At 63.7% G+C, this 20,454-nt stretch overlaps 1 protein-coding gene across 2 annotated transcripts; it reads left to right on the forward strand.

The window, feature by feature from the left end:
- The first annotated feature begins 3,967 nt into the window (after window positions 1-3,967).
- Window positions 3,968-17,511, forward strand: PLK5 (polo like kinase 5 (inactive)). 2 transcript variants are annotated; one of them, XM_039515872.1, is made up of 16 exons: window positions 4,040-4,143; window positions 5,471-5,613; window positions 6,366-6,473; window positions 7,744-7,860; window positions 8,808-8,937; window positions 10,438-10,525; window positions 10,606-10,701; window positions 11,135-11,333; window positions 11,870-12,008; window positions 12,097-12,182; window positions 12,286-12,394; window positions 14,325-14,402; window positions 14,801-14,960; window positions 15,311-15,440; window positions 15,732-15,842; window positions 16,968-17,511. In XM_039515872.1, exons 4-16 carry the CDS (start codon window positions 7,834-7,836, stop codon window positions 17,151-17,153), a joined length of 1,539 nt encoding a protein of 512 aa, XP_039371806.1. In that variant the 5' UTR covers window positions 4,040-4,143; window positions 5,471-5,613; window positions 6,366-6,473; window positions 7,744-7,833; the 3' UTR covers window positions 17,154-17,511. The 2 variants fall into 2 exon arrangements, with proteins under 2 accessions (XP_039371805.1, XP_039371806.1); XM_039515871.1 differs by lacking the exon at window positions 5,471-5,613 and having other exon boundaries at window positions 3,968-4,143.
- The last annotated feature ends 2,943 nt before the right edge of the window (window positions 17,512-20,454 follow it).

A 20,454-nucleotide genomic window follows, 5' to 3' on the forward strand; every position in this document is an offset into this window, starting at 1 on the left:
GAGGGGGCTCCTTCGTGCATGGCTGGTTTCTCTCTGCTCCCAAGTGCTTCTGCTTTTATTGTCATCAGCCTCTGCAGACAGGCGGGGACCCCCCACCCTGCCCCACGCACTGGAGCAGCCCCTGCAGGCAGAGCAGAGAGGCAGCCACCTGGGATTCAGCTCAGTCCCCCCGGCCTGGCTCAGCCTGACCCATCCCTTCCAGCCAGAACCTAAGGGACCCAGCCAAGGTGCTAGGACTGGGGAAATGAGGCTCATGGCTGGACCCAGGAGTCCGGGGGGACCCTGCCTTCTAAACAAGTCCCTCTTCACCCCAAACCCAGACAGCCACCAGGCTCTCCCTGCAGCCTGTTCTCCTTCCGGGAGTGAAAAGCAGAAGGTGCCCCTGTAAACACCAGGAGATCTGGAATCAGACACACATTCCACAGGCCTGGCGTCACAGCCCGGCTCGTCCCCCTGCGACCAGCCCCACGGAGGGAGCGTGCACCCCGACGTCGGCCAGGTGGCACCGGCTGCTTGCTGATGGCGTGGGAAGACATGGCAAGACACTGAGTCACCCCTCTGCTGATTACGTTTCCTTTACTCATCGACTTTAAGGTCAGAAGGGACCATTATGATCATCTAGTCTGACCTCCTGCACAACGCAGGCCACAGAATCTCACCCACCCACCCCTGTAACAAACCCCTGACCTATGTCTGAGTTATTGAACTCCTCAGATCGTGGTTTGAAGACCTCAAGCTGCAGAGAATCCTCCAGCAAGTGACCCGTGCCCATGCCTACCCCTTTCATCCCCTTCCTCCATTTCATCCCCTTTCCATGGCCTCTGCCCCTTGCCCTTTGCATTCTCTGAGCTGCAAGCGCACAGTGCCGCCCATGGGGGGGCACATGCCCCCCAGGAGCAGGCTGGGCCTCCCAGAAGGTTACCCCTCTTTGGGGCTGCTCGACCAGCAGCGCACGCCCATTTCGGAGACGCCGGCTGGTTACCCCGTCGCTCCAACAGTGGCACCGCCATGGTAACCACAGCATCCTCCTTTCACCTCCAGCTCAGCCTGGTAAGATCAGCCCAGCTCCCAGGGGACAAGGGCCCACTAGGATGGGGAGTTATTGGAGCTCCTCGCTGGGAGCTCAGCAGAGAGGCCCAGCACTGAATGCACCATGGGGACTGAACTCCCCTCTGCTCCACCAGCCAGGGGTCCCTCCAGGGCAGGGCATTTGCCTCGAGGGGAAAGGGGGGGCGGCACTGCCCGATTTGTACCAGAATACAGATAACTAAGTGCTCACCCATCACAGTGTCGCTGAAGTGGGTGGCCGCCTCCCATCTCTTGTTGAATGCTGCCCCCTCTCCTCTCTCTCCAGCTACTGCAGGCACCGAGCCGGGGCCTGGGAGATCCTTCCAACTTCATTGCAGGTTTTCTGAGGGTTGCTTTATTCCAAGGCAGATCCAGTCCCTGCGATCCCCAGGCGGACGACTCGAGCACTGAGATGCTCTCGGTTCAGTGCGGATGTCAAGAACAATAAGATGCTGCCAGTCTACAGCACGTTCCGACCTAGGATCCTGTTGGGCTTTAGATACATCAATTTAGCCCACAGCCCCTCTCCCCCCCAGCATTTTGTAGATGGGGAAACTGAGGCACAGCAAGATTTAAGACCAGTATTTGCCAACCTAGGTGTCTCAAGTTAAGCACCCAATCAAGGGGTCTGATTTGCAAAGCTACCACGTACCTGTTGCGCCCACAGACTTCACTGGGGTTGTGGATACTTGGCACCTCTGCCAATCAGGTCACTTACGCAGTTAAACCTGGATCGAGGAGGCCTAGTCTTAGACATCCAAGATTGACATAAGCCCATCCTGCCTGCATTACAGACCCCGGGGGAGCTGCCGTTTGCACTCCTCCTCCTCGCGTTGCTGGGCACTAGCTGTGCTCACCCCCAGAAGTGGCTGCATTTCAGTGGGGCTGTGCTGCCAGAGTGCGGTGGGGGGAGGGGTGCTGGGCGGGTTATTCTGACCCTTCCCCTCTCACTCTACAAAAGAGGAGGGGGGAGCAGCAGATGTGGGAGGATGGAAGGAATGGGCAGGACCTTTGGGATGTGCCCGGGGGATTCCCAGGATGGGGTCAGGGGCCTTATCAGGGGGGTTTAGGGTCCCTTCCCCATGCCCTAGAGATGGAAGGGAAATCAGCTTCTCTATAAGGGCCAGAGACAATAGAGATGAAAGAGACCCTAGAACAGCTCTGCCATCCCCTTTGCTCACTGCCCTACATGCTGTTCTCCAGCCCAGCTGCACACGGCCCTGGCATGGGGGCTCCCACCCCTGACGAGACGACCCCCCAGCCACCGAGCCCAGCTTCGATCAATCCCAACCCAAACCCGGGATCACAGCAAGAGCTGGACACCAGAGGGAGCCACACCAGGTCCAAGCCAGCCTTGGGCCTAGGGCTGCCCCCCGGGCACGGCTAGTTCCAGGGGGGGCGGCTGGGCTCCCCCATGGTGCATGGACATGCAAGTGGGGCGCTCAAGGGTGCAAGGAGGGGCAGGCGGGAGGGTTTGTCTACACTGGGAAATTCCAAATATCCCAGAATAGAGTCACTTGTACTGTGGAACAGTGGCCACAGGTTCTCCATGGAGACAAACCTTAAGGGTCAAGGGGGAAGAAGACCCCCTCAAAAACAAAAGATCCCCCCCAAAATGGCCTGAGAAAGTTTCTTAACATTCTCCCAGCTAACCCAGCCTGTCACCGCAGTCCTGGGGCCACCGCCCCTTGCCGAGGGGACCCTGGGAGAGTAGAAACAAGCAGCACAGAGCGTCTCCTTGCTGGCGTGAGCATCGTTACAGCTGGACTCGTCCCATGGTGCCCTCCTCAGCTGGGCATCTCACAGGACTTTCGCTCAGCCCTGAAGCCACCCCTCTGGAAGGGACCAGTGAAACACAGCCAGCTCTGGGGTAGAGCAAGGCAGCTGTTGAACAGCTGCACGGCAAAGCTACAGAACAGTGGGTGGGTGGCACACAGAGGAGGAGACTGCACGCAGTGGCAGTGCCATGGGGGTGGGGAGGCATGGCGGGTGCAGAATGGACCTGGCAGCATTATCCTGGCTGTGAGCTTTTGCGCAGACACTTGCCGCACGGGGCCAGGGAACTGTCATTCTCAGCCGGAGTTACAGGCTACTTCCACAACGCGAAGTTTAAGCCTTGCAAATACAGCCCCGGAGAGGGGCTCAGGAGACCTGGGTTCTATCCCCACCGCTGCCACCAATTCTGGCCGTGGCCGTGGGCAAGACGCTCGCTCTCTGTGTGCTCCTGTTTTCTCCCCCTTTGTCCATCTAGGCCATGAGGGGAGGGGTTGGCTGGGCCTGTGCAGCACCTAGCACAACAGGGCCCTGATTTCTACCGGCGCCTCTGGGCACCATTGTAACAGACAAGGGCTATTTACATGGCAGGCCTCGCCCCAGGAGGGGGCGTTGGTCACCCAAGTGCTTCCCCATCACTCTGCTCCATTGCGACGTATCCTCCCCACGCCCACGTTCGGAGCTGCTGAAACGTCCCCAGACTCCTGGTCTGGCTGGGTCATGGGTTTTCCATGTTTCTCCGGCTAAAAGTGTTTGCAGGGGCGGGGGCAGATATCAGGCTGTTTCTTCTCTTACCATAACCCCCCCTTCAATGTGTGACATCTCAACCGTCACCGCAGGAACCAGCCATGATGCCACCCGTCCCAGGACTCCAGGTGAGGGCCAGGCACACCAGCTCCGAAACCCAGCTGCTGCTAAGGCCAGGGCTGGAGGCGCAGCTGCTCTGCCAAATCTGGATTCCCCTTTAACGAGCTCTGCCGGCCCCTCCTCTCTGCCCGCCCCCAAGTTGTGGAGTCTTGAGCCCAGATCTTGGGTGTCCAATCGGCAGGCGAAGGGGAGAGCAAGCCCCCTTCCTGCATTATAAGAGGTTTGCAAGTGCTCTGCCTGGAGTACAGTGAGTGGAGCCGGAGCCGGAGCTGGGGGAATAGGGGGTGGCAGAGGGCTGGGGAGCTGCAGAAGCAGTGGGCCATGGGGAGGATGGAGCATCCAGCCAGCAGAAGGGCCCAGGGAGACAACCTGAGCTACTTCCTAGAGGATCCAGGCACCGGGACGCTGTACAGGAGGGGCCAGCTCTTGGGAAAGGTACTTTGTTTATTTGCTTTCAAGCGGCTCTAGGAAGCCAGTTCCCCCCAGGGCAGGGCGGTCTGGGGCAGAGTCTGACAGCAGCTGTGTGCGCGCATCGGATGGAGACAGTGCAACTTCTGCGCTTCTCTAGCACCTGCCACCGGACGCTGGCAATGGATTAAACTCATCCAGTCCCCGACCCCCCCCCCTCGTGAGAGAGGCAAGTCATTGTGGTCTCCAGTTTAGATGGGGAAACTGAGGCACAGGGGGGCAGGGCGATTTGCCCAAGGTCATCTAATCAGTGACAGGGCTGGGCATAGAACCCAGGAGTCCTGATGCCTACCCCCGTTCCCCTGTTGGATCCACTAGACGCCATTCCCTTCTGAGAGCTGGGATTGAAACCCAGCCCCCCCCCCCCCCCCGCTGCTCTCACTAGACCCCAGCTCTGAGCTGCAGCAAGCCACGGGCTGATTCAGGAGAATCTCTGCTGATTCTAGGGATCAGGATGTACCACGTTAGCCGAAGCCCGTGGGGTGCACTCGCTGCAAAAGCAGCAGCAGATTAGCAGCGGGGGTCTGCCAGACGTGCCCTCGCCCCTCTGAGCTTCTGGAAGCCGCTTACCAGGGAGAAGTTACAACTGAATGAGTTGTCGGGGGCTCTTCCTCCTGGGTGCAAAGGGAACGCTGAGCTACCCCGCTCCTTACCCTCCCTAATACCCCGGGCCCGATCCTCCACTTACACCAGTGCAAACTGTGACCCAGTCGGGGCAGCTGTTTACACCTACTTTGCCCTGATGCCAGTGACCTGGGAATCCAGGGATCAGAGACGCTTGGCCCCAGGACTTCCTGCTGCGGCCAGCTCCCGACAAGTCTGCCAAGGGAAGCCCCGAGCACGTAAAGTTACCCTGGACGGAGCAGCCTAATGCCCTGGTTAGGGCCCTGCTTCGTGCTGTCGCTGCAGGTCCTGGGTGCCGGAGGCTGGGATGGCTCAGGGCAGAGTGCCCAGCCCGGCTCAATGCCAATCCGCCGCAGGCCCAGCCAGGGGCCCACTAGCCCACACCCGGAGAGCAGGGCTTGCTCCCCACTGGCGCTGCTGCAGCCCGCCCCCGCCCCCCAGACAAGGCCTCGGTCTCACAGCCCCTGTGATGGGGAAACTGAGGCACCGTGAGGGGTTAGCCATCCAGTGGTGCTGCAAACTTTTATAGTGGAGGTGCTAAAGGTGGAACCCATGTATTTGGGTTGTCACTACTACTTCAAGCCGGGGGGGTTGAGGCAGCCTCCCCCCCAGCACCCTGAGTTCTAGCACCTAGAGACCTGTCTGTCTCATTCCCCATCTCTGTTCATAGCGTAACATCCTGTGCTGACCTCACTGCGCAACCAGACAGTGGTGAGGCAGGAATTCGATCACAGAGGGAGGCAGCCTGCGTAGTCGCTGCGGGTTGGGGTGTAGCTGTTGCCAAGCAGAGGAGGGAAGAGGCCCTCGGCCCAGGTTAAGTGGCTTTGCATTCTGGCCTTGAACCTGGAGCCAAACATCGAGGGGAAGCAGAGCCCAGTGGCGAATGGGCATTTTGTTGTGGGAACTGCCGCGCTCTCCTTTGGGAAACTGAGGCACAGAGGCAAAGCAACTCGCCCGTCAGCTGCTGCTGCACCTGCAGGAGGGTGACTTTGTCTCTTTCAAGAGAGCTGCGTTGGCAGGCAGGAGCGGCCGCGTCAGGAAGCAGGAGAGCCCCATCTGCCACGCAAAGCTGCCCACAACACGTACTCCCCCCGCCGGAAAGGCAGGGGCCTTGTGCAGCATGTGAGGCTCAGCATGGGCCCTGCTGCCTAGTGGTTAGAGCCAGCAATGGGGCCTCGGGGCTCTGGCACTGAGGGGAGCAGGCTTTAGGCGTTAAAGCAGGGTTTGGGACATCCCATCTCTGGGAGGCGAGCCCAGCCTAGGACTCCTGGGTTCCAGTCCTGCTGCTGTCACTGACCTGCCATGGGACGTTGGACCAGGCACAGCTACTTTCTCCCTCTGCAAAACAAGGATCAGCCCCCTTAGGGTGAGCCTGAGCCCCTCAAATGGAAGGGCCAAGGGTCATCATTGGAGGCACCCTCAGGGTGGGAACGACCCTCCCCGGTTGCCCAACCCCCATGGCTTTGTCCCAGGGAAGCTCCCCCCGGTACAAGTCCCCACAGGGCCGGGGGAGCAGGATGCAGCCCCACGTTACCAGAATCCTCACGGCTCCTCCTTGCGCGCAGGGGGCGTTCGGCCGGTGCTACAAGTTCACGGACACGTCCACCGGCAAAATCTACGCCATCAAGATCGTCCCCCAGTCCCGCATCTCCCGGCTGGAGAGCAGGGGGAAGGTGAGCCAGGGGTTACTCCCTGGGGGTGGGGGTGGGGCTGAAGCATCTGGCACTGGCCAGAGGGAGGAGGGGGTCTGGCCGGGTGAGCCTAGAGGTCATGCCCCCTCCCCCTCTTATCATCCCCCCAGAGGAGCAATTGGCTGCAGCTGGGCCCTGTTCTGCCTTCTCCCAGCTGGGCTGCCTGTGCTGGGGCAGACACCCATGAACTAAGGGGAAGGTTAACCCTTTCCTTGCCAGCACCCTCCCCCCGCCAAGCCCCATTCCCTTCTTTACAAGGGATTCCCGTGCCCCCTCACCCCATAGCTCAATCTTGGGGGCAGGGGTGGGGGTTAAACCCCAGGGCAAGCAAAGAAGCCCCCCTCCCACCGCAGACTCTCCACGTTCCTCGTGTTCTCATGCTGGGGTGTCGCCCAGCCCCCCCCCCCGCTGAGACACGGTCTCTGAGGATCACAGAGCAAACCACGGACCGTGCACAGATGAGCAGCGGCCTCAAATGGCAGCGCAGGGTGAGACCACGTCTCATTCCTACGCGTAGGGACGCCATTGCTCCTGAGCACTGAAGATTGAGAGCGCTGGCTCTGGTGGCCCAGCCAGTTCCCACCCTGCAGGTAACTGCAGCCTGATCGGCTACATTCCCCCCTGCAGCTTCGGTCAGAAATTCCCCATCTATCGTGTGAGTCGGCTGTTGCAAGACGCCGATCACGTTCCACCGCAGAGCCAGCTGCATTTCAGTGGCAGAGGCGTGATTTCCCTTGCGCACACTGTCTGCCAACGCCCTCTTGCCCGAGAGACGTGTCAGATCTCATTAATGTCTCGGTCTTGCTGTCATTTTACCAGCTCATGTTGGCATCAGCCAAAAAGCAAGAATGCTGTGAGGTAGCTGGGTTCTGACTCTAATGAAAGGGCCAGTGGTAGGCCGGTATGCACAGCTGCCACCTACAGGCTGGGATCTGAACTGCATAGCTGTGTTTCATAGGCCCTATACTGCTAGCAGCTAATGGGGTTTCTCCTATCGCTCCAGTAGCAGAATGATCTGAGTTCTATCCCTACTGCTGTCATAAAGTTCCCAGGGGCTGTGAGTGCAACGCTGACAGCTGTGAAACTCCTAGCTGGGCGCGAGGACCCAGGATGCGCGGCCCCCGCTGGGGAGCAGTGTGTGTGCATGTGTGTTTTCCACAGCGCTGTATGATTCTAGCTGACTCCAGCGCTTCGGGCTCGTGACTCGTTTCGCTTGCTAGTTGTGTGCGTGTCTGCAATTCTCCTCCCGCAGGTCGAGAGGGAAATCGAGCTGCACAGGCACCTGAGCCATCGGCACGTCGTGGGCTTCCACCGGCACTTTGCTGACCGAGACAACATCTACATGATCCTGGAGTACTGCAGCCACAAGGTGAGCGGAGCTGAGCCAGGGTGCTGGGCCCCGGATCTCATCAGGGAAGGGAGCCAAGTCCTGTTCAAAGAAATACCCTCCAAGGCGTTTGCACTCAACTTCTGTTGAAATCCAGGGACGTTAGGAGCCCACACACATTTGGGGCCATAATAACTTGGGCGCCTCTCCTGGATCTTTTCCAATCTTCTGGGATCTGCAAATCTGGCTTGAAAATATGAGACCAGCCTTTATCTGGCTTGCAGCATGTCACGAGAGGCCTGTTTGACTAGCATTGGGAGAGCAGGGAGCAGAGAAGGTGCTGGGGTCCTGGAGATCTGGGTTCTGGTCCCTCCCTGCCTGTGATCCACTGGGTGTCACCTCAAGTGAGTGACTTTCCCCTCCCTCCCTCTGTCTCCTTTCCACTCAGAGCAATTCGGGGTGGGGTCTGTCTCTCACCTGGCCCACTGGGGCTCTGATCTCAGCCAGGGCTCATGGGCATTACTATAATCCAGACTAATGGTAGGTAGTCCTTAGGCTGCTCTAAATTACTGCAGTGGAAGATTTCCTGGGAGCAGCAGAGTCGTCGCTCCAAACACAGCGCTCGATCTGGCTGATTGAAAGGGACAGACGGGCTTGTTTTTCAGGGCTGACTCTTTAGTTAACTAAGTGAAGGGGTGGGGCAGCTTTCGGAGGCGATACTAGAGTAACTAACCTGCCTCCAGCAGCTCCACTGAACCTCCGACAAGCGGAGATGGGCTGGAAATGTGGAAGTCAGGCCCAGATGTCGAGGGTCAGAGCAAGGGGGGATGGGTTTGACTCAAGCCTCTCTGCCCCCTCCCTGATCCAATCTATCCCCAAAAGGCGGGGTGGGGGGTTACCAGCACCATGGACTGTGCCGCCAAGAGGAGGCCTGTGTGCTGTGCTGGACCAGATCTGTCACTGATCTGCTTTCCTCTGCCCATCCCCAGTCCCTTGCCCATGTCCTGAAGGCCAGGAAAACTCTGACGGAGCCAGAGGTCCGATATTACCTGAGGCAGATCATTGCCGGGCTGCGCTACCTCCACCAGCAGGGCATCATCCACCGCGACCTCAAGCTGAGTATGTGGCTCGGGCCTGGGGCCGGCTGGAGCACAGGGTGACGTCGGGAGGAGGGGGGATCTCCAAAGGGTGCAGGGGGAGAGACCTTGCGAGTGATGCATCGCCAGCTGACACATCGCCCTCTGATGCCGAGCAGGTGCCCGTGGGAAAGCGGCTGGCAGAGGGAACCAGATTCCACCCCACCCCTCCAGAGTCCTCGCCTAATGGATGGACGTGCTAGGGGACTTGGCTGCAGTGGGGAAGGAGGACAGGAGGGCAGTATTGCCTACTAGTTACAGCCAGGGCGTGGGAATCAGGACTCCTGGGTTCTATGCTTGGGAGGTGCAATGGGTTGGAGTGTGGGGAGGCCGGGGGGTTTGGAACTCCTGGGTCTTCTTTCCAACTCTGAGGCCTGTGGAGCAGGTTGCTGGGTGCCAGGACTCCGGGGTTCTGGTGTCAGCTCTGGGAGGGTGGCCCTATAGGTTGGGGGAGCGGAGGGAAGGGGCTGGGAGTTGGGGCTCCTGGGTCCTCTCTCCAGCCATGAGAAGTGTTGAGCTGGTTCTGGGGTGCCAGGACTCCTGGGTTCTGGTCCTGGTTCTGGGATTCTGGTCCAAGAGGTGGGGGGAACAGAGGAACAGTGGTGGCTGGGAGTCAGGACTCCTGGGTTCTTTTTCTAACTGTACTTGAGGCAGGTCACGTCCTTCTCCTTCCTCTCAGCTCCCCTGCCGTGCAATGGGGAGATGGGACTGAACTCCCAGACGGCTCAGACCCTTGGATGGATTGATCTGTGCCCCACAGCAATGCAGCACCATCTCCCTGGGGACCCTTTCAAAGCCCGAAGCCCTGAGCAGCAATGAAGGAGTTAATCGCCCCTGTGCCCTTCACCTTGGCCTCTGAGACCCCACCCGAAGGGGGCTGGGGGCTGCAGAGGGGTTATAAATACCCCAGCAGCGCGTCTGGCCGTCTGGCTTGTTGCGAGTAAATGCCACCAGCGTGACTTCATGCTTCTGAATGGGAGCCCGGGAGCCAGCGCTCCATGTAGGGGCAGCCCCGTGGAGGGGGAGAACGTGGGGACCCCCAGGTGCGGCCTCTCTCCCTGCACGCACACAGCTTCCCCCGCCAAGCAGCCTCGGGGCTGGGGAGGGCCTCCGGCCTGCCTGTGATTTATTGCTCCCCTGGGGCGCACACAAAGCCGCCAGGGCTACTGAGGAGGCCCCATCCAGAGCAATGGGCTACTCCCGTCTCCACAGCTGTTTGAGCGGCTGTATAGAAATCTACCGGCACAGACAGCCCCGCATACACCCTGCTCTGGTGCTAGAATCCATGCTCCCTTCTCCCCGGCAGCATGGCCTAGTGGCTAGAGCCTGGGAGCCAGGACACTGTTCCCAGCCCTGCTACGGACTCCTTGTGTGAGCTGGAGCCAGCCTCAGTTTCCCCATCTGCAAAGGGGGGTGACTCTGGCCCTGGGGCTGGAAAGCTGCCCAGAGTGCGCTCAGCGCCTGACCTCTCTTAACCCTACAGGTAACTTCTTCCTCACAAAGAACATGCAGGTGAAGATCGGGGACCTGGGGCTGGCGACGAGAGACGAGCAGGCCGGCCGGAGACGGGGGTGAGTGCTGGCCCAGCTCAGCCTGTGGCCCTCGCCGGGGCGCTCCGTGGATTCACCTCCCGTTCCTTTCCCCCCTGCAGCGTGGTGTGTGGGACGCCCAACTACCTGGCCCCCGAGGTGATCGCCAAGGAGGGGCACTCCTTCCAGTCTGACATCTGGGCCCTGGGCTGCATCCTGTGAGTGAGGGGCCAGGCTGCGGCTGGGCAAATGCCTCCGGGAGGGGTGGGCAGGGCTGGGTCGGTGGGGAGGGAATGGGATACGGGGCACCGGCTCTGATCCGGCCCCAGGGTGGGGAACAGGCTGGTTCGGTGGGGTGGGGAATGGGGCACCGGCTCTGATCTGGCCCCAGGGCGGGGAACAGGCTGGTTCGATGGGGTGGGGAATGGGGCACCGGCTCTGATCTGGCCCCAGGGTGGGGAACAGGCTGGTTCGGTGGGGTGGGGAATGGGGCACCGGCTCTGATCTGGCCCCAGGGTGGGGAACAGGCTGGTTCGGTGGGGTGGGGAATGGGGCATGGGGCCGTTCCCGTCTAGGGAATGCTCTGATTGGCTGCTTGTGCCGCCTTGGTGCGCTGGGGAGGCTCTGATTGGCTGCCATCCCTCGCCCCAGGTACACCGCTCTGACAGGCTGCTCCCCCTTTGAGATCACCGACAAGCAGGAGATGTACCAGTGCATCCGGGAGGGCCGGTACCCCACCCCCAACCACCTCTCGCCAGGTGCCAGGAAGCTGATCGGCCGCCTGCTGGCGCCCAGCCCCTCGGAGCGGCCCAGCCTGGAGGAGGTGCTGGAGGACGAGTTCTTCACCCAGGTCCGGGCGCTGCTGGGACGGGCGAGTTGCTCCCGGCGGGCACCAATCCTGGGCGGCGCTGCGACCCCGTGTGCCAGGTCGCTACGCCGCCTGCTCGGATTTAAGCTTGGTAGAGCCAGGCCTGATGGCGGGTCATGCACTAGTACCCGGGAACCCCATCTAGGCGCCCAGGGTGGGTGTGCACCTGTGCTGCCCTGTCTTAGGAGGAAAGCCACCTCCCCTCGCCCAAAGCCCCCGGAAGTGCCCTGAGCTCAGCTGCAAAGAGCTGTGGCCATGCCTGGTGCAAACCAAAGCAAATAGGATCCAGGCGCGGGCACTGGCAGGTCCTTGTATCCAGCCCCCAACACGGTGCCCCAAGTCCCTGGGCTGGTGCTCCAACCTCGCCAGCCCTTCTGGGTTACTTCCACCATCGCTGGCATCTGAGGCCCCTTCTAGCCCTGGTCCCTGTAGGAACGGTGGGGTCCTTACCCTGCCTCCTCCGTGGCACCAGCCCGTGGTACGGCCGGGAATGGAGTGACGTGGCTCTTGTCTCCCAGGGTTTCACTCCGGACAAGCTGCCATCCCGCGCCTGCCACTCGGTGCCCGTCTTCGCCCTGCCCAGCCCCATGGGCCAGCTCCTGAAGAAGGCGGCCAAGGTGCTGTTCAGGGGGTTGCCGTGCCAGGAGCCCCGGGCAGGTGGGTCAAGCGGCCGCGGCCCCCCGTGCTCTGGGCCGGGCTCGGCAGGGCCCAGGTCACGTCATGGCTCCGCTGTGTCTCCATCCAGGTAGCCCAGTGCCTGCCAAGGAGCCGGAGAGGCTGAGCCGATCCCAGCAGGCTCAGAACCCGCCCAGCCTGGAGCGGCACAGCGAGGTAGGAGGGGTCCGGGGGCAGGAGGGCGGGCAGGGACCTGGCGGGGGGGTCTGCAGCCCCCGGCTCTCCCCTCTCTCACCCGCGGTCCTGGTCTCCCTGCCAGGTGGAAAGAGGCAGTGTCCAGGCTGCGCCGTTCCCCGAGGCCCCCAGCATGTTCTCCATCCATCTGCTCATGACGGGAGCCCTCAGGCCCAGCCGCTCTGGTGCCGACGGTAAGTGGATGCTGGGGGCTGCGGGTGCCGGCTGAGCCAACAGAGCGCCCCATGCCAGGCAGGCGTCCCGGGGGGCACTGGAGCCCATTGGAGCAGAGACCCGGAGGCGGGGGGGCGACACTGATCCTTACAGCTCAGGAGGGGCAGGGCCAGTAGCCTGGGACAGAGCTTGAAGCCACATTTCCCAGACCAGCCTCCAGCTGTGGGGCCTGGAATTTGGGAGGGTTCTTGTTGGAGACATCTGGGGCCCGATGCCAGCTGGGAGCGGCATGTGCTGAGCCCCTGCTGGGGATCGGGCCCTGGGGGGCCTCCCGTTGGGCCCCCAAACCAGACACCTCTCTCGGCCTCCACCTCCCTTGGCCAGGGGCTTGGAGCAGAGCTGCTGGGAGCCTGCTGGGCCTAAGAGGCCCCCCACCTCCCTAGGGTTGTGAACTGTCTAATTGCACAAACCACAACACCCTGCCCCGCCCCCTGCCCCGAGGCCCCGCCCCACTCACTCCAGCCCCCCTCCCTCCCTCGCTCGCTGTCCCCCAGGTTCACTCACTTTCACCGGGCTGGGGCAGAGGGGTGGGGGGCAGGAGGGCATGAGGGGTGTGGGCTCTGGGAAGGCGTTTGGGTGCAGGAGGGGGCTCAGGGATGGGGCAGGGGGTTGGGGGGCAGGAGTGGGTGTGGGCTCTGGGAAGGAGTTTGGGTGTGGGAGGGCTCAGGGCTGGGGTAGAGGTTGGGGGCAGGAGGGGTGAGGGTGTGGGCTCTGGGAAGGAGTTTGGGTGTGGGAGGGCTCAGGGCTGGGGCAGAGGTTGGGGGCAGGAGGGGTGATGGGTGTGGGCTCTGGGAAGGAGTTTGGGTGCAGGAGGAGGGCTCTGGGGTGGGGTAGGGGGTGGGGTGCAGGAGGGGGTATGGGCTCTGGGAAGGAGTTTGGGTGTGGGAGGGGGCTCAGGGCTGGGGTAGGGGGTGGGGTGCAGGAGGGGGTGTGGGCTCTAGGAAGGAGTTTGGGTGCGGGAGGGGGCTCAGGGCTGGGGCAGGAGGGGGTGAGGGGTGTGGGCGGCGCAGCAGGGCTAAGGGTGGCTCCCTGCCTGCCCCAGCCCCACACCGCTCCCGCAAGTGGCCGGCATGTCCCTGCGGTCCCTGGGTGGGGCAGGGGTCTCCACGTGCTGCCCGCGCCCCGAGTGCCAACTCTGCAGCCCCCATGGGCCGGGAGCTGTGGCCAGAGGGAGCTGCCGGGGCGGAACCTGCCTTAGCCCCACTGCGCTGCCGCCTGGGAGCTGCCCGAGGGAAGCGGGGCTGGGGTGCCCCACGTGCTGCCCCCCTGCGCGCTGCTCCCGGAATCGGCCAGCACGTCGCTGCAGCCCTTGGGAGGTGGGGGAGGAGGCTCTGCATACTGCCCCTCCCTGAGGGCATCGCCCCACAGCTCCCAGACTTTTTTAGCACCTAAAAATCTCCCGGTTTGGCTTCAGTAGCCTCGGGGAGACAGGGCCTGATTCTGGGACTCCTGGCGAAACCAGGAGAGTTGGCAACCCTACGGCTCCCCCTGGTGTGGCCCCCCCGGGTTCCCTCGCTGCTTCCTGTTGGGGCAACAGCCCCGCTCATGGGGGGTGGGGAGGGACTCAGGGCACAAGAGCACATGGGGCTGGCTGGGCAGAGAAATGAATCCAGTCACCTGCTGTGCTCACTCAGGGAAGCATTGTCTAGCGGTTAGATGGGGGTGGGGGATCAGGACCCCTGGGTTCTCTCCCCGGCTCTGGGAGGGGAGTGGGGTGTAGTGGTTTGATGGGGGCGGGGAATAAGGACCCCTGGGTTCTCTCCCCGGCTCTGGCAGGGGAGTGGGGTGTAGTGGTGGGGGCTGGAAGGTGGGGGGCAGAGGGGTGACCCTGCCAGGCCTACAGCGGGTGCCGTGCATGGTGCCCTGATCCCGGCCCCGTCTCTGCACCAGATGCAGGCTGGAGCGTGGCGAGCGCGGTGCAGTCAGTCACCAGGGTGCTGAGCAGCTGCCTGGAGAACATGCCTCTGGGTAAGAGGGACCCTGGCGCCGGAGACCCCCAAACCCCAGCACGCCCAGCTCCATCATCCCCTGGGCCTGCCTCAGCCCGGGCACCAAGCCCCCCGTGCCAACCCGGCCGGATACGGGTGGAGTCTGGGCTGGGCTGACTGGTCCCACCCTGGGTGCAGGCTCCAACTGAGCCACTGTCCAGCCCTTGGGCTGCATGGCGGGGGCTGGGACTCCATGCTGGGGGTGGGATTGCCCCACTGGGCCTGGCAGTGCCAGGGGTCGGGCCAGGCCAGTGGGGCGCTGCTCAGGTGGCCTCCTGACCCCACCTGCTCTGTCAGGGCCTCTCCCCAGCTGGTGGGCACCGGGGGCCTGTGGGGGCCTCTCTGCTGGGCCTCAGGCTCCTCTCTCTCTCCCTGCAGCCGAGCACAACCCTGTGCAGCTCCTGGCGCCGCCCGTCCTCTGGGTCACCAGGTGGGTGGATTATTCCAACAAGTATGGCTTCGGCTACCTGCTCTCGGACGGCTCCACGGGCGCCCTGCTCGCCGACGGCACCCACCTCGCCCTGTGCCCGCAGTCACCGTACGTATCCCCCGGGGACCCGCCTGGCCCTCTGCCCTCTGCCCCCACCCTGGCCCCCTACCTTCCAAGCACCCACCTCAGCATCTGCCTTGCCACCCCTGGAGCCCTCTGCACAGTCACTCCCTCTCAGCCACCCATCACCCCCTCTGCCCACACAGCAGTAGATACCTCCACACCTCCCCCCAACCCTCTGCTCAGTCCCCCTGACACCCACCTCGCCTGGCACCTGCCCTGGCAGGTCTCTGGGCACCTGGGAGACCTGCTGCCCCCTCTCCAGGGGTTCTGCCTGGCGCCCTCCCAGCCCCTGGGCCGTTGCTCCAGCCTTGCGGCTTTTTGTTGCTTCCTTCCAGGCGTGTCTGCTACTGCCCGGGGCGCGGGGAGGCCGTGTCCTTCCCCCGGAGCGACGTGCCCGCCTCCCTGGCCACGAAGATGGGCATCTTGCACTTCTTCTCCCAGTACATGCAGCAGAAGCTGCTGGAGGTGAGGCCCTGGGGCTGGGCTGGGCAGGGCGGGAGATGCCAGTGGCAGCTGGGGGAGGCCCCAGGGTGCAGTGCCATGGGCAGCGCTGGCCCATCCACGTGCCCGGCCTGGGCTGCCCCCGCCCGCAGGGGAGGGGCCCAGCCGTGGCTGCGGCAGTGGACCCAGGGGTTGCACCCCAGGTGAATTTCCCATCCCCTCTGGGCTGTGCCCGCATGGGGGGCTGTAAGGGGGAGCCACACTCGGTGCCCCTGCCCGGCCCAGCCAACTGCCTGACGCTGCTCCTGCTGGCAGGGGGGGAACGAGCCGGCGGGTCCCAGCAGCTCCACGGACGCCCCCTGTCTCCTGTGCTGCGCCAAGTCGGACCGGGCACTGCTGATGCTCTTCAGCAACGGGACGCTGCAGGTAACCCCCCACCCAAGGCCCCTTGCACAGCCTTGAGCTGCTCCCCCCCAGCCCCTACTCAAGCCTCTCCTCCCCCAGCAAATCCTTTAGCCTCTCCCCCCGTCCTCCTGCCCCATGGCCGCTCCCCCCCGTCCTGAGCCTCTCCCCGTCCTCCTGCCCCATGGCCGCTCCGCCCCTCCCGAGCCCCTCCTCCCCTGTGCACCCCAAGCCTCTCCCCATCCTCCTGCCCCATGGCCGCTCCCCCGAGCCTCTCCTCCCCTCCCGAGCCTCTCCCCATCCTCCTGCCCCATGGCCTCCCCCTCCCGAGCCTCTCCTCCCCCGGTGCACTCCCGAGCCACTCCCATCCTCCTGCCCCATGGCCGCGCCTCTCCCCGTCCTCCTGCCCCATGGCCTCCCCCTCCTGAGCCTCTCCTCCCCCGGTGCACTCCCGAGCCTCTCCCCCCATCCTCCTGCCCCATGGCCGCTCCCCCCTCTACCAAGTCTCTCCCGCCTCCATCCTCCTCACCCCACCCTCCAGCGGCTCTCCCCAACTGCCATCCCCGCTACCCCCAAGCCACTCCCCAGGCTCTGGCTCCTCCCGCCCGACACAGGACCTCTGCAGACCTCGGTTGCACTGATCTATCCGGTGTCACAAGTGAAATGAGTTTGACGGCCTCAGCCGCGTTCCACCCTCCCCATGGGCTGCAGCACAGCCTGGCTGGGGTGACAGGCCCGGGGCTGGGATAGTGGGGAATGTGGGGCTCAGCAGGGCTGTGGTCTGTGACCCCCCCACACACCCTCCAAGGCCCTCTCCTGGCAGCAGGGCCGGACAGTGGCAGCGGGGGCTGGAAGCGCCTCGTGCAAGGGGGGCGTAGGTGCAAGGGCAGCTGGGGGCTGGCAGTCGGGGGGCAGAGGGGGCAGAACTAGAGGGCAAGGGGGACGGGGTGGAGCAGGAGCTTCCCCACAGTCAGAGCCCCCTAAGCCCATGGGGGCTGGTCCCATTGTCTGATCCCAGCAGCGGGGGCCACCAGCTGAGCTCCCTGCCCCCACCCCCCAATGTGTGCACGGGAGGGGGGTTATTAACCCTCTCCTGGCCCAGGTTCTGTGGGACGCTGCGTCACTCGCCCTCCCCTCTCTGCCCCGCAGGTCAATTTCTATCACGACCACACCAAGCTGGTGCTGAGCTGCCCAGGCGACGGGCACCTCCTGACCTGCATCGACGAGCAGCGCGTCCGTGCCACCTTCCCGCTGGGCGCCCTGGCCGCGGGGGGCTGCGCCCCGGCCCTGCGGGAGCGCCTACAGTACGCCCTCGACATGGCCCACTGCCTGTAGCTGCCTCCGCTGCCCCCGGAGCCAGACCCGCTGCCCAGCGCCGGGCCTGGCATGGACACGGACACGGGGCGGCTGAGGTGATGGGGCGGCCCGGGGCAGGCCCCTTAGGGGCTCTTAGGGGACCCCATGGGATGATCAAACCCTGCTCCCCGGCTGGAGGGGTGCTGTGGGGACACGAGTCCTTCCCGCTCTGCCCCCTGGAACCAGCGGGGCCTGGAGGTGCCCATTCGCCTGGTGCCAATGCCGGCCCAGGAGCTTCACCCACCGGGATTTGGGGCTCAGCAAACAGGCCTTGGTCTTCAGGGGTGGCTCCCAAAGGGGAGCTGGAGCAGCGGGCGTGGCGGGGGGGCGCCAGGCTGCCCGGAATGGCTGGGGCTGGTGGCCAGGCAAACTGGGGAGTTGCTGCGGGGGCTGGGGCTGGGCCAGGCCTGACCGCTCTGCTCTGGCGGAGGGTGGGGAAGGGACCTACTGGGCCAGGATCCCACCCAGACGGGGGCCAGGATGGGAAGGAGGCACGGAAAGCTCAGGTTATGTGATGGAGGGAGGTGCTCTGAGGAGGCAAGAGAACCCAGGAGTCCAAGTGGGAGGGTACAGAGGGGGAGGGAGCCGGCTGGAGGGGGAGTGGAGGAAGGTGAAGGAGCTGGGGGGAGGTGACTGGGGTTCAGGGGTGTCTGGTTGGTTCTGGGCCCCGTTGAGTCTAAACTCCTCTCCCTGCCCAAGGAGGCCTGGCCCGGCCCAGTGGTTCCAGCCACACCCTGGCTTGGGGGTGAGGGTGTGGCAGGTGCCAGCTGGCGCTGAGGTGGGGGGGGGGCAGGCGAAGAGCGGGGTTGGCCACGTGCACTGTCCCAGTGCACGAACCGCCTGGGACAGCGTGGGGGGCGGGGGGGCTGGCAAAGCAGGATGTGAATGTGGGGGCTGCAGAGAGGGAGCGAGGGGGGGTGGGCAGAGCTGAGGCCCCGGAGAGCCCAGGGCTGGGGGAGCAGGACCAGCGGGTCGCTAGCTGCAGCGTGTCGGCAGCGCAGGGGCTGGGCTGGGGTAAGGCCTGGAAATACTGTTCCCAATTAAACTCCTGTGGCCGCGGTTCAGCAGCGTCTGATTCTGAGGGCTCTGGGGCTGTGACACGCGGCTCCGGCCCTTGCAAATCTGCCTTGGCTGGATCCGTCGCCTGGTGGAGAGAGCACGTGGCTGGGACGCCGGAGACCTGGGTGCTATTCCTGGCTCTGCCACTGGCCTTGGGCAAGTCATGGCTCTGCTCCGTGCCTCAGTTTCCCTCTCTGTAAAACGGTATCATGCCACTGCCCTCCGCTAAACAGCCCTTTGACCTACCGAGGAAAAGTCCTAGGTCAGAGCCAGGGGTGACTGTTAGTGACCCAGACACAGCCCCCGGCTGGGGCCCAGGACGTGGCTGGAGTTGGCAGGGCCTCGGCCTGGTTTTGAGCTGACCAGCTGCCCTGTCGCCCGGCCCACTAGCCAGGGGCACTAAGCGGCTCCCTTTGCCAATAGCCTGGGCTGCACGGCAGCGCGGGTCTCCTGCGTCAGCCGCTGGGTGGGACATGAACTGCAGGGGGCAGCACTGAGCAGAGCCCATGGGGGGGCCAGAAAGCCTGGCTCATAGAGGTGCCAGGCACAGGGGTGTGTGTGTGTGTGTTTGTACACGTGTGGGTACATGCATGCGTCTGGGTGTGCACTTACCCGGGTGGGTCCATGCGGCTGTGTCTGCCTGGCCTCGCTCACCCCTGGGTGCACGCACCCGTCTGTCTCTGTGCAGCCGTGCACACACGAGGCCACGCCCGTGTGCGTGCTCTGGCTAATGTGCTTAGTGGAGAAACAACAGGAAATTCCAGCTCTGGCGATGGGGCGCACGCTCAGCAGGGCAAAGGCCTCTCGCTCTTCCGTAGCCAGCTGGGGTCAGAGGTGGTAACAACAGGCGGCTGCTGATTCCGAAAGGAGAGCCGTGACTAACCAGCCCCAAGGCCCCATCTTCCCTGGCACTGGCTTTCGGCCGGGGAAGCAGCGGGAGGAAGAGGGGAGCACGTGTTGGGTGTGCAGGGGGCTGGCAGTGGTGGCCAGTGGTTATAGCCTGGGTGCTTGTCCCCTGCCTGCACGGAGCTGAGTGAGCTAATGCTGCTGGCGGTGGCTGGGCAGGGTGGGGGCCCATAGCCCTGGCCCTATAGGGAGCTGTTCTGTGTCCGACCCCCCACGGCCGGCCCTTGCCAAGAATGCCGAGCCCGGCTCACATGCCCTGTGTTCGGAGATTAGCCCCTTGAGTGCGACAAGGTCCCAGTGACGAGCCTATCGGGCCCTTTCAGCCGTTCACGGTGGAGGAATGTGCCCTGCCCCCCCCCCTCCCAAGCCCCCCCTTGTGAACGGGCCAAGGACCATGGGGCCAGTGCTGCAGCAAGTCCCAGTTCATGGCTTTCCCGGCCCTGCCCAGCCCTTCCCCCTCCCCCGGGTCCTAGCTGGGCGCTTCGTGCCCTGGGGCTGGTGCCCGCTGGGGCTGTCTCCGCTGCAGCACGTGCCCCCACGTGACAGCCCTGCCCAGGGAGGTGGGTGTTTCACATGCCAGGGCCCAGACCCAGGGTCCTGCCCCTCCCCCGCCCTTGCTGCTTCTGGGCGTCTCTTCCCCTTGCTGTGCCTCCATTTCCCTACAGGCCCCGGCCTGTCACATCCTCCCTGGCAGGACCAGCTGGAGCAATGGAGGGAGAGCCTGGGTGCTGGGCGAGGTAGCCTGCTCATACCCCCTGCACTGAGCCTGGCCGAGCCCCCTGGCTGCCTGGCAGGGCTAATTTGGGCTCTGCTATTTAAATGGCAGCCCTGTATTAAAAGACCAGACAGGACAAATCAGGCTGGGACTGGCATCCCCTCCCCCCCAACCACTAGGGACCCCGTCTGCCGCCCCAGAGAGTGGGTGGGCACATGGGTTAGCATTCACCCCCATGCCACATGCCCTGACGTGGGGGCAAATGCCCCAGGCTGCTATTGCTCATGGGGTAGCACCCAACCTTCCCCATCACAATCAGGCACCACGCAGAGAGCTCACAGGCCGGCAGGCTGCATGGTGCAGGGAGCGCAGCACGGCAGGGCTCATGTTCACAGATGTGCCACCGGAGCGCTGCTGCAGGGCCAGCTTCTTTCACCACCAGGGCATGCGGGGGGCCATGGCTTAGAACGGCCACACCCCAACTCCCCCAGCAGCCAAAGCTGCCCCCGGGGGTGGCATAAGAGCTGCAGGCAGGTAGCAGGCTGGCAAACAGCATGCCTGGCACAGGTGGGCCCTGGGGAGATGAAGGCCACATTGCGC

Source organism: Mauremys reevesii, linkage group 26 (genome assembly GCF_016161935.1).
Source record: "Mauremys reevesii isolate NIE-2019 linkage group 26, ASM1616193v1, whole genome shotgun sequence".
NCBI classification, from domain to species: domain Eukaryota; kingdom Metazoa; phylum Chordata; order Testudines; family Geoemydidae; genus Mauremys; species Mauremys reevesii.

Coding starts and splice junctions, on each gene's coding strand:
- PLK5 (XM_039515871.1), top strand. CDS start 4,030: ATGGGGAGGATGGAGCATCCAGCCAGCAGAAGGGCCCAGGGAGACAAC. Junction 4,144..6,365: donor GGGGCCAGCTCTTGGGAAAG/GTACTTTGTTTA, acceptor CCTTGCGCGCAG/GGGGCGTTCGGCCGGTGCTA. Junction 6,474..7,743: donor GGCTGGAGAGCAGGGGGAAG/GTGAGCCAGGGG, acceptor CTCCTCCCGCAG/GTCGAGAGGGAAATCGAGCT.